The following is a 12,944-nucleotide window of genomic DNA, read 5'->3' as shown; positions in this document are numbered from 1 at the left end:
CTCTCTCTCTCTCTCTCTCTCTCTCTCTCTCTCTCTCTCTCTCTCTCCAGGGTCTTGCTCTGTTGCACAGGCTGGAGTGCAGTGGCAAGATCTTGGCTCGCTGCAATCTCCAACTCCCTGGTTCAAGCAACTCTGCCTCCCAAGTAGCTGGGATTACAGGCGCACGCCACCACGCCCCGCTACTTTTTTGGTGTTTTTCGTAGAGATGAGGTTTCACCATGTTGGCCAGACTGATCTCAAACTTCTGACCTCAGGCAATCCACCTGCCTTGGCCTCCCAAAGTGTTGGGATTATTGGCGTGAGCCACCATACCCAGCTGAGATAGGGTTTTTCACCTCCCTTTTAGAAGGGGAAACTAAGGCTCCCTGAGGGCACACAACCTGGGCGAGCCTCTTGGAGCTGCTGTGAGGATTCGCCGGTGCTTCCGCAGTGTCCACCACACAGAAAGCCTTCTCCAGTTGGTTCTGTTGTTAACTGCTGTTATGATTAACATTAAGTGATGGAGCAGGGAGTGGCCCCTAGTCTGTCTCCCTGCAAAGCTGGTACCCGCCATTAACTCTTAGTGGATCTGTTCTTGAAAAGCCTGAGGTAGTGGAGGCAGGAGGGGGCTGGGTTCCCAGATGTGGGGGATTTCTGGGGCGACTCCTAACCCACTCAGCACAGTGGGTGTAAGCCACAGTGTCGGGATTTCCTCAGATCCATGGTGACTAACCTTTCAACACTGCACCTCCCCCTCAACAGGGCTTTATTTTTTTTCTTTTGTTTTTTGAGATGAAGTGTCATTCTGTCGCCAGGCTGGAGTGCAGTGGTGCGATCTTGGCTCACTGCAACCTCTGCCTCCCGGGTTCAATCAATTCTCCTGCCGCAGCCTGCTGAGTAGCTGGGACTACAGGCGTAAACCACCACGCCCAGCAAATTTTTTAATTTTTAGCTCAGAGACAGAATTTCTGTTGGCCAGGATGGTCTCGATCTCTTGGCCTTGTGATCCGCCCGCCTCAGCCTCCCAAAGTGCTGAGATTACAGGAGTGAGTCACGGTGCCAGGCTTCCTTTTCTTTTTTCTTATCATTTACTACTTTTAAATGTTGAAGATTTTAAAGTAGACTACAAGCCAGCATGGTGGCTCATGCCTATAATCCTAGTACTTTGGGAGGCTGAGGCAGAAGGATCTCTTGAGTCCAGGAGTTTGAGATTAGCCTGGGCAGCATAGCAAAATCCTGTCTCAAAAAAAAAAAAAAAATTATAATTCGCGATGTTCCACCCTGAAAGAGTGGGGTTCATAGCTCTCAAAATATGAACATTTTACCTAGCCCAAACAACATTTTATTACACATAGTAATTTCTTAATGTCGTCAAATATCCAGTCTAAATTCTAATTTCTCCAATTATCCTGAAACCGCCTTTTCTGGCTCCTCTGCTTCTCCAGTCTAGGACCACAACTGCATCTGTTCCCCTTCCAATTCTCTTTTCATCTAGGCCAGTCTTTCTCCTTGCTATTGACTTGCTGACCAGTCTGGACTGGTGCCCTATAGAATGTTCCACCTTTCAAGTCTAATTAGATCCTCAGGGGTGGTTCCGCGATACGTATTTCGTGTGAACTGGAAGTTAGATCTAAGCACTGGATTAGAGTCAAATTAAACATTTTGGGCTGGGCATGGTGGCTCACACCTATAATCCCAGCACTTTGGTAGGCTGAGGCAGGCAGATGGCTTGAGCCCAGGGGTTTGAGACCTCATCTCTACAAAATCTATTTTTTAAAATTAGGGCTGGGTGTGGTGGCTCACGCCTGTAATCCCAGCACTGGGAGGGTGGATCATGAAGTCAGGAGATCGAGACCATCCTGGCTAACACAGTGAAACTCTGTCTCTACTAAAAATACAAAAAAATTTTCCGGGTGTGGTGGCAAGTGAGCTACTCGGGAGGCTGAGGCAGAAGAATCGCTTGAACTCAGGAGGCGGAGATTGCAGTGAGCCAAGATTGTGCCACTGCACTCCAGCCTGGGCAACAGAGCAAGACTCCATCTAAAAAAAAAAAAATTAGTTGGGCGTGACCACATGCACCTGTAGTCCTAGCTACTCCAGAGGCGAAAGCGGGAGGATCGCTGGAGCCCAGGAGATTCAGCCTGCAGTGAATGGTGACGGAGTCACTGTGCTCCAGCCTGGGCAACAGAGTGAGACCTTGTCTCAAAAAAACACAAACCAGGCCGGGCGCGGTGGCTCACGCCTATAATCCCAGCACTTTGGGAGGCCGAGGCGGGTGGATCACGAGGTCAAGAGATCGAGACCATCCTGGTCAACAAGGTGAAACCCCGTCTCTACTAAAAATACAAAAATTAGCTGGGCATGATGGTGCGTGCCTGTAGTCCCAGCTACTCGGGAGGCTGAGGCAGGAGAATTGCCTGAACCCAGGAGGCAGAGGTTGCAGTGAGCCGAGATCGCACCATTGCACTCCAGTCTGGGCAACAACAACGAAACTCCGTCTCAAAAAAAAAAAAAACACAAACCAGGCCGGGTGTGGTGGCTCACGCCTGTAATCCAAGCACTTTGGAGGCCAAGGCAGGTGAATCACCCGAGGTTGGGAGTTCAAGACCAGCCTGACCAACATGGTGAAACCCTGTCTTTAAAAAAACAAAAAAACAAAAACAAACAAACAAAAAACACACACACACAAACCAAAGACCGCAATATTTTGGACCAGACTACATGAGAGGTGTTTTTTTCACAGCAGAGGACACATGCCACCTGGATGTCCCACCATTAGTGGTTGTAGCATGGGCCACTGGCACCATTGTGAAGTCATGTTTTCCTTCTGCAGTTGGAGAATATCCAGTTCCCCATCAACTCCATCTGCCAGTTTTTGACAATTGCTAATCCTTGTCTGAGTCAATAATTTATTTAGTGATTGCAAAAAAAAAAGCTGACTTTTAAATTCTCTGATTCCTTTAACATCTATCAGCTATAATTTGTGTACTGTTTCCCTCATCATCTTGGGTTTCCCTGAAATACCATGGAAAGGGAGGATATGTGCTTAATTCTTTCTCTTTAGTTCTATCTATTTTTAAAGTAAGAAATTAATTTAAAAGCCACCTAAATGGTGACAAAATCTCAGTTTTCTCTTATTTTGAGTATCACTGTGGGCTCATGGGTTTCAGATTCAGTATTCCCACGAGCCACAGTCATTCTTTTTGATGTTCAGACAGTCACAACTTGGGCCATTCTGAGACACTTTCAAGCCGGGTCCTATGTTCTCATAACACGATCTGATGAATCTTTAAGAACGACCTTGCTTTCCTGTGTGACAAAGCGCCCACATTCACTCCCACCTTCCTTGCCCCAGACCTGGAATCAGCCACTTCTCCAAGAAGACTTGGCTCCTTTTTAGTGAAGAACCACACTTGGAAACTAAAATCTGGGTACCCAGGGTCCTCATTTGAAATATGCGGCACATCCTTTACAACATAGGGTCTTCGGGTCACACCAACGGTCACTGCTTTGTGGCCGGAGAAGACGGCAGAGAAGCCGCTGTTTCTACCCACAGCCCCTCCAGCCTCTCTTGACACTGGGATTGCCCTGGGGAGGGAGATGTGGGAGGGAGTTGGCATGCAACCCGTCAGGGCCACCCTGGAGGCCACTTCCCTTCTAGTGGCGCAGACTCAGCGGCAGGGTCTTCCCAATCGCCCCCTGAGTTTGGAAGCAGATTCCTAGGGAGGGCTGTGCTGAGGCCTGGACTTGTCTCTGACTCCCTCCCTCTCGGCTGCAGAGGCGGCAGCCCAGGCCCAGTGCTCGGCCATGGCCCCTTGGGCTCCCGGGTCCTGCACTGCTCTTCTTCCTCCTGTGGCCCTTCGTCGTCCAGTGGCTCTTCCGAATGTTGCGGACCCAAAAGAGGTGACTGTCAGTGGAGGGGTCTCTGCAGCCAGCTGAGACCATCTTGGTGTGCCCTGAGCCTTCCTAGGCTTTAGAAGAACAGCCTTCAAAATTCCCCCTCCCCTCAGTGTTTGCCTTCGCACCTCCTCCTCTAAAGCGGGGAGCGGGGGGCGGTCAAAGGGCGGTCACCCCTCTTTACAGCTTCCCAGGACGCTTCCTTCCCTCCCCGCCCACCCAGGCTCTCCGGGGAGGCCGCAGTTGTGGTGCACGTCCCGGTGCTGGGTTGGCCGTGACAGGGGGCGGGGCTGTTGGGTCTCAGCCCCTGCCCTCCCCATCCTCTGGGTCACCTGACTCTTCCCACCCCTGCTTCTCCCTGCGGAGGTTCAGCTCTTGGGCAAGTTGGGACTTGGGCCGGGGCCTGGAAGAATGATTGGCTGGGAGGCTGCGGGAGGGAGGCCAGGAGGCCTGGACCAGTTGGGAGGAGTGACCAGGCTCCGGGAGAGAGGTGTGAGCGCAGATTTTGCTCACCTTCCTCCCCTGCTGGCCCCCGGTGCCCCCACACACACTCAGGAACGTCTTCATTGAAGATTCACTTACAAACGAATGTTTCACTAAATAAAGGAAATCCATAATCTTCTGCTGTCTGGTCCCCTACGGAGGCAGCGGGAAGAGGGGCCGGGAGCGCGCGAGGCCCAAGTCCCTTTTCTGCTCCCCACCCAGTGCCCCCTTGATGGCCCTGAAGGAGGCCGGCGGTTGGTGTTTATGAATGAGGAATATTTTCCCTCCTCCCCGGGCGAGCGAGGGGGAAAACAGGCCTCGGTGTGGAGGGGAGTGGGAGGGTAACCAAAGGCAGCCCGGGCCGGGAGGGGGGCGCCCTCGGGAGGGCGGGACCGAGGGGTTGGCCGAGCGCGCGGCTCTGCCCGCCGCCCCGTCGGGGACGCGGGACCCAGCGAGCTGGGGGGCGGCAGGGAGGAGAGGAACACGGCTGGGCGGGGCCGGGGAGCTGGTTCGGCCCTCGCCCGAAGGGGACGGCGGCTGATCCAGCGCCGTACCGCGAGCGTAGGGATGGGGTTCGGAGCCCCGGACCCCAGAAGTGTTCCCTGCCCCCGCCTCAGCTGCCTGTTCTCGGTGCCCCACCTTGACCTCCAGGCCTGGGCCTTCCCAGGGAATTTTCTGGAAGGCCAAGGCCCAGCAAGAGCCTCGTCCTCGCCCCGCCCTGAGTAGGGGGCAGGGCCCTGCGCGCTTGGAAGCCCTCGTAGGGGTGGGCCTAGCGCCTGCAAGTGTATCGCCCTCCCGGGGGCACAGGCCAAAGGCCTTGGCCTCCGTCTGTCAGCACCAGCCCTGTCCTTGGGCCACCCTGGCTCAAGCCACGGCCCGGCCCGTATTATTCAACGGCGAAACTGGCTGCTCTGAGCGCCGCCTGGTGCCAAAGCCTCCAAGTCACCTGGCCAGGAGGAGCCCCCTCCAGCAATGGAGCCCCCCGCCATTGCTACCACCTGGGCCCTAGGACCTTCCTACCACTGGGCCGGGAAAAGGCAGTTCTGATTCCTGAGTTCCCTGTCAGCTCCTAGTCTTGACCACCGCCCCAGGCTTGGCCGTCATTGGCCCTACCGGAAGCCACAGCCACTCTAGTCGTCCCTCCTCTCCAAGCCGTGAAGGCATCCCTGAGGCTAGACGGTGCTGCTCTGCATGGCTCAGGCCAGGGTCACAGGCACAGGCTGAACAGCCCCTGTTACAAGGCTGGACTGCAGCAAGCAGGACGCACCACGCAGGGCCACCTTGGTGGGGGACGCAGGTGGGGAGGGGGGTGCTGAAGCCAGCTCCACCACTTTCACAGTAGCTGTGGAACATGGGCAAGATTCTTAACTGCTCTGAGCTTGGGTGGCCTTGTTTGTGAAATAGGGTTGATCTCTTCGTCATAAAGCAGTCCTGGGATTTAGCTGTGACAGGGCACGTTAAATGCCTGGCAAAGGGTTAAAACCCAGCTAATAGATTGCCTGGCCCCTTGACAGAATCCTAGAATTCAGGCCGGGCGCGGTGGCTCATGCCTGTAATCCCAGCACTTTGGGAGGCTGAGGCAGGTGGATCACAAGGTCAAGAGATCGAGACCATCCTGGTCAACATGGTGAAACACCGTCTCTACTAAAAATACAAAAAAAATCAGCTGGGCATGGTGGCGCGTGCTGTAATCCCAGCTACTCAGGAGGCTGAGGCAGGAGAATTGCCTGAACCCAGGAGGCGGAGGTTGCGGTGAGCCGAGATCGCGCCATTGCACTCCAGCCTGGGTAACAAGAGCAAAACTCTGTCTCAAAAAATAAATAAATAAATAAAATTCTACAATCTATTCGTCTGTCCACTTCTCCCCTAATATGACAAATGAGACCATAAGTGGAGCCCCGTCCAGGACACTGAGGCTGGGCTCAGCTGCACCTTCCAAATGCCCTAACTGGGGGTACCCCAGAATCCTCTGGAGTCTGAAGAAGTGGTAACAATTTGGAGGTCTCTGATAACCAAGTTCTCTGCAAAACCCCTTTTCCTCTAGGAGTGCTCTGAGGGGCAGTTCCTGCTCTCAGGAAGCCTCCTAAGGGATGAAGTCATACGGAGGGGGAAGCTTTTCAGGTGGACCCGAGTTCTTGGAAGCCCAGAGAAAACAAACCAGGGTGTTGATTTTCAGAACATCTAGCTGTGCCCAGAGGCCCACGTGCTTGTGACTCCCGTTGGAGGCATCTCCACTGGCTGTGTCCATCACCACTGGCCCCAGACCCCATATCTCATACTGCCCAGAGTCACCGAGGTCCCAGACTAGTCCCTTCCTGGCACATGATGCTTGGTCTTCCTAAAATGCCCTTGCATGCCACTTTGCCTGAACACTCTTCATCCTTCAGAGCCAGCCAGGAAGTCACTTGCTCCTGACACCTGTCCACAATTCCCAGCTCCCACGCACTCGGCTCATCAGCTCCCACCAGGATTTCCCTCACTTGCCATCTTGGCTGGCTGTGGTCTGACGGCCTCTCCACAGTCCATGAGCAATGTGAAGGCAAGGATGGCATCCCACCTCTCTTTGTACCCTCCTGTCTGCCAAATGATATAGAGGCTGAATAAGGTTGAAGCTGTTAGGAATGAAAAGAACGAAATCCAGTTTTCCCGATTTTAAGAAAAAACAGGGTTTTGTGTTTGTGACAAAGAAAAATGGCATGGGGAGGTCACAAAGACCCGAGCTCTCTAGCCAGGACTGCCCCTTGGATATCATGTGACCTTGGACAAGTCACTTATTTTCTGGCGTCTTAGAGATGCCTTATCTGTAAAATGGAGACAGTCATTCCTATCGTGCCTAACTCGCCAGGCTGTGGTGAGGTCACATGGCTCTGTGCGTAAAAGGTGCACAGTGCAAACGGGCTGGAATGTCAGGGATGCTATTAAGGAAGCAGTAAGAAGAGAGGGTCACTGGGTGTGTGGCAAGGGAGAGTGGAAAGGGCGCTTTAGGCCCTGGTGACTGGTATGGAGGGTTCTCTGGGTCCTCTCAGTCCGTTTTTGGAGGGCTGGGGGCTTGAGTCTGGATAATTTATCTCTGAGAAACTACGCCCCAGGGAAAATCGGCCTCCCAGCCCAGCGCCAGAATCCCCTGCCACAAGTTTAGGGGCAAGGCCTCCTTCATGCTTCCCTCCCAGTCTTGCCCAGTGCCCACTGATGAAGAAGGGCCTCTGCGGATTAGACCTGCTTCCCTCTCGGATAGCCAGGGCTGATGATTTCAACTCAGTATTCATAACGAATCCCTCCCCAACAAACAGCCTCATGGCCGGCCCGGACCTCCCCTGTCCCGGCTCAGGAAATGATCCCAGTCGGAAGTGAAAAGACCAAATCGGCCCCAGGAGGCCATTTTCTTCGACAGAAGATGAGGCCTGGGGGCGAGGCCTTCACCCCCCTTCCCCCCACCCGCGCTTTCCGATCTCGGCCCAGGGAAGAGGCTTGGCCGCGAATCACCAGTCTGCATTGGACCCTGGGGCGGGGTGGTTTTAAAGACCAGGCTGAGGCTGGGACTCGGTCACTTTCACCTAAGGGTCCCGAGGCCAGTCCGGGGGTCGGCGTCACCGGGACTCGAACCCGCCCTTTCGTCTTCCGAGGCCTAGTGCGAGCTTGCTGCACTAAAGGCAGTCACACTGTCCCTTTAAGGCGGCACTTTTTATTCTTCATTTGTTTACTTCTTCATGCGCTTTTCGTTTTTAACAAAATGTACTCGCGATATCCTTCCGCAAGTGTCAGTCTCGGGCACTCACCACTCGCCTTGAAGCCGTTTCTATAATCTTAAGACTCGCAAGTAAGCAACCGTGAGCCGACATCTCTCTTTATAGAATTTAATTCTTTTACATTTTAGGGACTACTTTTTAGGAATAAACCATTCTTGCGTTAGTTAATAAAGGTTCATAACCTTCGGAACCCTTCCGCTGAGAACAGAATACGATAATAGCCTTTATAACGCACCTTTTCATAAAAATATTCTGTGTGCATTCTCACAGGCCATCGAATCTTCTCGTATTCCAGAAACAGAATGGTACGGTCCAGAACCCGCCCCATCTTCTCTGCGATTGGCTATCCTTCTTCAGCGAGTCTTGTGACTTTTGACCAATGGTCGCTCGCGTTTCTTTAGCGAGGGCTAAGCGATGGAAGGAGGCAGCCTGGGTGACACCCCCTACGCGTTCTGGGATTGGCTACGTCGCACGGCGCGCGAGGACGGCGGGCCCGAAAGATAAGAACTACGACTCCCGGCTCCCCACGATGGAAACTCTATTACGCATGCGCACGGGCGGAGCGAACACGCTTCTATATAAAAGGGGCGCAGAGGGCTGGGAGGCAGCAGTTGGAAGTTGGCAGGTGGAGAGGCAGGTTGAGAGGGAAAGTCGGGGGAGGAGGCGGAAGAGGAGCTGTGGGAAGGGGGAGGAGGGAGGGAGGAAAAGAGGAGGCGGAGGAGAACTGAGCAGAGCAGAGCATCGAGCCAAAGGGGAGATGAGTTTGTCTGTCCTCTGCTGAGGCTCCGGCCGGGCCTAGGGAACTGGGAGCTTGGGTTGAAGCGACACCCGTGGAAGTGGGAGGAGGTGACTCCGGGACTTTAACCCCTTGTGGGCTTTGCGGCAGGGGATTTAACCCTTTGTGGATCTTGCCCCTCGGAGGCAGCGTCATCGGTAGTTTTAACCCCTTCGGGGCTGGGTTTCACCCAGTGGACTTACCCTCATCACCTTGCTCACCAACTCCTTTATTGTTGGGGTGCTCCGCTTGGAGGTTTGAGGCCCACCTCCGCACATTACGTACTGTTCCTGCCGCTGCACCCCCTTGGACCCGCTAGCTGGCCGCACTGTGGGCGCTTAACCCTTTACTGACTTGAGCTCCCTAGATTGCTATTGGAGTTTGCTGATAGAAGGACTGGCTAAAGGCGTCACTGCAGTAACTACAAACTGAAGAGGACTCTGTTGGACTTTTTTTTTTTTTTTTTAAGAACAACCCATTTTTTCCCTAAAGGACTTACTAGCCAAAATTTCTCAAACTTCGAGGACTCTACTAGCCATGGCCGAGCCATTCTTGTCAGAATATCAACACCAGCCTCAAACTAGCAACTGTACAGGTGCTGCTGCTGTCCAGGAAGAGCTGAACCCTGAGCGCCCCCCAGGCGCGGAGGAGCGGGTGCCCGAGGAGGACAGTAGGTGGCAATCGAGAGCGTTCCCCCAATTGGGTGGCCGTCCGGGGCTGGAGGGGGAAGGGAGCCTGGAGTCCCAGCCGCCTCCCTTGCAATCCCAGGCCTGTCCAGAATCCAGCTGCCCGAGAGAGGAAGAGAAGGGCCAGAATGGGGACGACTTGTCCGCTGGCGGCGACTTCCCGCCGCCGGCAGAAGGGGAACCGATGCCCGAAGCCAAGTTGCTCGCCCAGCCTTGTCATGACTCTGAGTCCAACAAGTTGGGGGCTCCTGTCGCAGGGGGCGAAGAGGAGTGGGGACAGCAGCAGAGACAGCTGGGCAAGAAAAAACATAGGAGACGCCCGTCCAAAAAGAAGCGGCATTGGAAACCGTACTACAAGCTGACCTGGGAGGAGAAGAAAAAGTTCGACGAGAAACAGAGCCTGCGAGCTTCGAGGATCCGAGCCGAGATGTTCGCAAAGGGCCAGCCCGTCGCGCCCTATAACACCACGCAGTTTCTCATGGATGATCACGACCAGGAGGAGCCGGATCTCAAAACCGGTCTGTACTCCAAGCGGGCCGCCGCGAAATCCGACGACACCAGCGATGACGACTTCATGGAAGAAGGGGGTGAGGAGGATGGGGGCAGCGACGGGATGGGAGGGGACGGCAGCGAGTTTCTGCAGCGGGACTTCTCGGAGACATACGAGCGGTACCACACGGAGAGCCTGCAGAACATGAGCAAGCAGGAGCTCATCAAGGAGTACCTGGAGCTGGAGAAGTGCCTCTCGCGCATGGAGGACGAGAACAACCGGCTGCGGCTGGAGAGCAAGCGGCTGGGCGGCGACGACGCGCGTGTGCGGGAGCTGGAGCTGGAGCTGGACCGGCTGCGCGCTGAGAACCTCCAGCTGCTGACCGAGAACGAACTGCACCGGCAGCAGGAGCGAGCGCCGCTTTCCAAGTTTGGAGACTAGACGGAAACTTTTTGGGGGAGGGGGCAAAGGGGACTTTTTACAGTGATGGAATGTAACATTATATACATGTGTATATAAGACAGTGGACCTTTTTATGACACATAATCAGAAGAGAAATCCCCCTGGCTTTGGTTGGTTTCGTAAATTTAGCTATGATGTAGCTTGCGTGCTTTCTCCTGTTCTTTAATTATGTGAAACTGAAGAGTTGCTTTTCTTGTTTTTCTTTTTAGTTTTTTTCTTAATGTGAAAGTAATTTGACCAAGTTATAATGCATTTTTGTTTTTTAAAAAATCCCCTCCTTAAACGGAGCTATAAGGTGGCCAAATCTGAGAAACAGATTCATTTTAGTTATAATAAATTTAATATTTGTAAATGTAACAGTTTCAGTGTGATTTCTAGAGCTAATTCAAAATAGTATTGACTTATGTGACTGCATTTTTGGGGAGGGGTACTGAAATTGTTAAATTTGTCAGTTTGCAAAAATATCAATTTTTAATGGGAGAATTTCAATTTGCCAGTTTTTTCCTTGAATGAGTTTAAGTATGCTACAATATACACTTCAGGCAAAATATAATGATTTAATTATCTTCAATACTTAAGTGTGCTTGCTTTCTAGTGCCTTGGTTTTCTTTCTTGATGCTGGAAAAATAAACCAGTGTTGAGTGTTTAGGTGAGTAGAACGTGGCTACAATCTGAAATTTTAAATCTAACTCCCTCGTCCATTCAAAAAAGCCTAAAAACAAAAAATGTAAACCGAATTTGGCAGTTAGTTAGGTTAGACAACTGACAGCCCCATTTCATTCCTAACAAGTTGGTTTTCTGTCATCTCTTCCTTCCCACCCCCCACCCCCCATAAGGCTGGAAGAGGTTCTTGGCAAACTTCTTAGTGCACGTAATGGTTAATTTGTCGGGCGGCTTGTTAAGATGTTCAGAGGTAGGAAATACTGGATTTATGAGGGAAATGGCTGTTTGGGGGATACCAAGGACTTACCCTGATCATCCGATTCTTAAGTGCTCTCTATGGGGAAAAAAAAAAAAAAAAGCAATAGGAGCCATCCACCTTTCCATGTGGGTCAAACTAAAATTAGAAATGTCCCCTCACTGCAGATCAAATGTAAAGCTTCCAGTTAAGGAGCTAAAGGAGGTCCTCAGCTGAATGAGGAACCCTGTGCATTCCCTTGCACAGCCCTATTCTAAATTGCCTAAACTATGCTGATGGCTGCTTAGGTTCTTGAGTAGCTCTGCCCTTAAATGCAGGGAGGCCCTAATAACTAATTTTTGCCCCAAAATCAAAATAGAACTTACGAGATTATTCCCTCCTGTCACTTTGGTTAACCCAGCCCTTCACCTGCCCTGTGTCAGTGTTGCCCGAGGGCAACTGCATTGCTCAAAACACTAGCATAGGGGTTCCTTAACTTGGGACCTTAGAAACCATTGTGGGCCTTGGGGTCCATGAACCCCATGAAATTATTTGTAGACTTGTGTTATACGTACATTTTTCTAGCGGGAAGGTTCAAGAGATTCATAGGATTGTCACACTCCTTGAAGCATAAGAACCCCTGCAGGGAAGGGGGAAGAAAACCCTCCCATTAGGAAGCATGCTTTTGCAGTTAAATGGCGATGGTGGAGGTGACAGACTTCAAGAGTAAAATGCATTTTGTGATGCATAAGAAGCATACACAAATCAATAAATCAAGGGAGATTAAACCAGTAGGACTGATTCAGGGCCTTCAAAGCTGGACTGAGTTGGTCCTGTTCTGGCACATATGGTCCACTGGAGACAATATATGATCGTGTTTTTCTTTGGTCTGAAAATTATATTAAACGTTTATTTTGAAATAGTTTTCATCGTGTTTTTAATTTTTCTTCTGCTATGACGTCATGCAGCAGCCCCAGAAAAACAGCTGCTTGGAAAGGCAGCAACAGTGCCCTCTGGCTTTACAGTGCAGAGCTGAAGCCTCATTTTGACTGCACTATAGGATGCAGCAGTGATCATCTCTGATACTGGACCCTCTTCTTTAAGAGGGATTCAACTACCGGGCATGGTGGCTCACGCCTGTAATCCAAACACTCTGGAGGCCAAGGCGGGCGGATCGCCTGAGGTCGGGAGTTCAAAACCAGCCTGACCAACATGGTGAAACCCCCATCTTTAAAATATAAAAAAAAAATAATTTTTAAAAAGGGATTCAACTATAAAAATCTTATTTCCTCTAATATTAGAAAAACGATATTTATAAAATGAATCTTGGAAGGACTAGAAATGCCTTTAATCATCAGAAAAAGTATGTTTTAGAAAACAAATTCAGTCCAGTCTTAAAATATACAAGTATCTAGTCATAAGTAACTCTCATACACTACTTCACTATTACTTCAATTTACCTTAAGCTATGCAAGTATGTCTGAATTTTGTTTTCAAAGCCACTAGCATTTTACCTTTTTTGCATTTA

At 51.5% G+C, this 12,944-nt stretch overlaps 2 protein-coding genes across 10 annotated transcripts in view; both read left to right on the top strand.

Annotated features, from left to right (window-relative positions):
* Positions 1–4,496, top strand: part of ACBD4 (acyl-CoA binding domain containing 4) — a 9,299-nt gene extending 4,803 nt beyond the window's left edge. For 8 of the 9 annotated variants that reach the window (XM_032269978.1, XM_032269975.1, XM_032269972.1 and 5 more), the window contains one exon: positions 3,758–4,496. In XM_032269978.1, coding sequence (XP_032125869.1) covers positions 3,758–3,886 — 129 coding nt within the window. In that variant the 3' untranslated portion in view covers positions 3,887–4,496. The remainder of the gene's footprint in view (positions 1–3,757) is intronic. The other variant, XM_032269977.1, reaches the window with a different exon arrangement.
* A 2,076-nt stretch (positions 4,497–6,572) lies between these two features.
* Positions 6,573–12,336, top strand: HEXIM1 (HEXIM P-TEFb complex subunit 1). The gene has a single exon (XM_032269959.1). It carries the CDS (start codon positions 9,418–9,420, stop codon positions 10,495–10,497), a length of 1,080 nt encoding a protein of 359 aa, XP_032125850.1. The 5' UTR covers positions 6,573–9,417; the 3' UTR covers positions 10,498–12,336.
* Positions 12,337–12,944: the final 608 nt, after the last annotated feature.

Source organism: Sapajus apella, unplaced genomic scaffold, assembly GCF_009761245.1.
Source record: "Sapajus apella isolate SASKATOON/1434 unplaced genomic scaffold, GSC_monkey_1.0 scaffold201, whole genome shotgun sequence".
NCBI classification, from domain to species: Eukaryota; Metazoa; Chordata; class Mammalia; order Primates; family Cebidae; genus Sapajus; species Sapajus apella.
This window is presented reverse-complemented; position numbering and strand designations above follow the sequence as displayed.

What these genes read in the sequence shown, in the direction of transcription:
- HEXIM1 (XM_032269959.1), top strand. Translation starts at nt 9,418, where the DNA reads ATGGCCGAGCCATTCTTGTCAGAATATCAACACCAGCCTCAAACTAGC.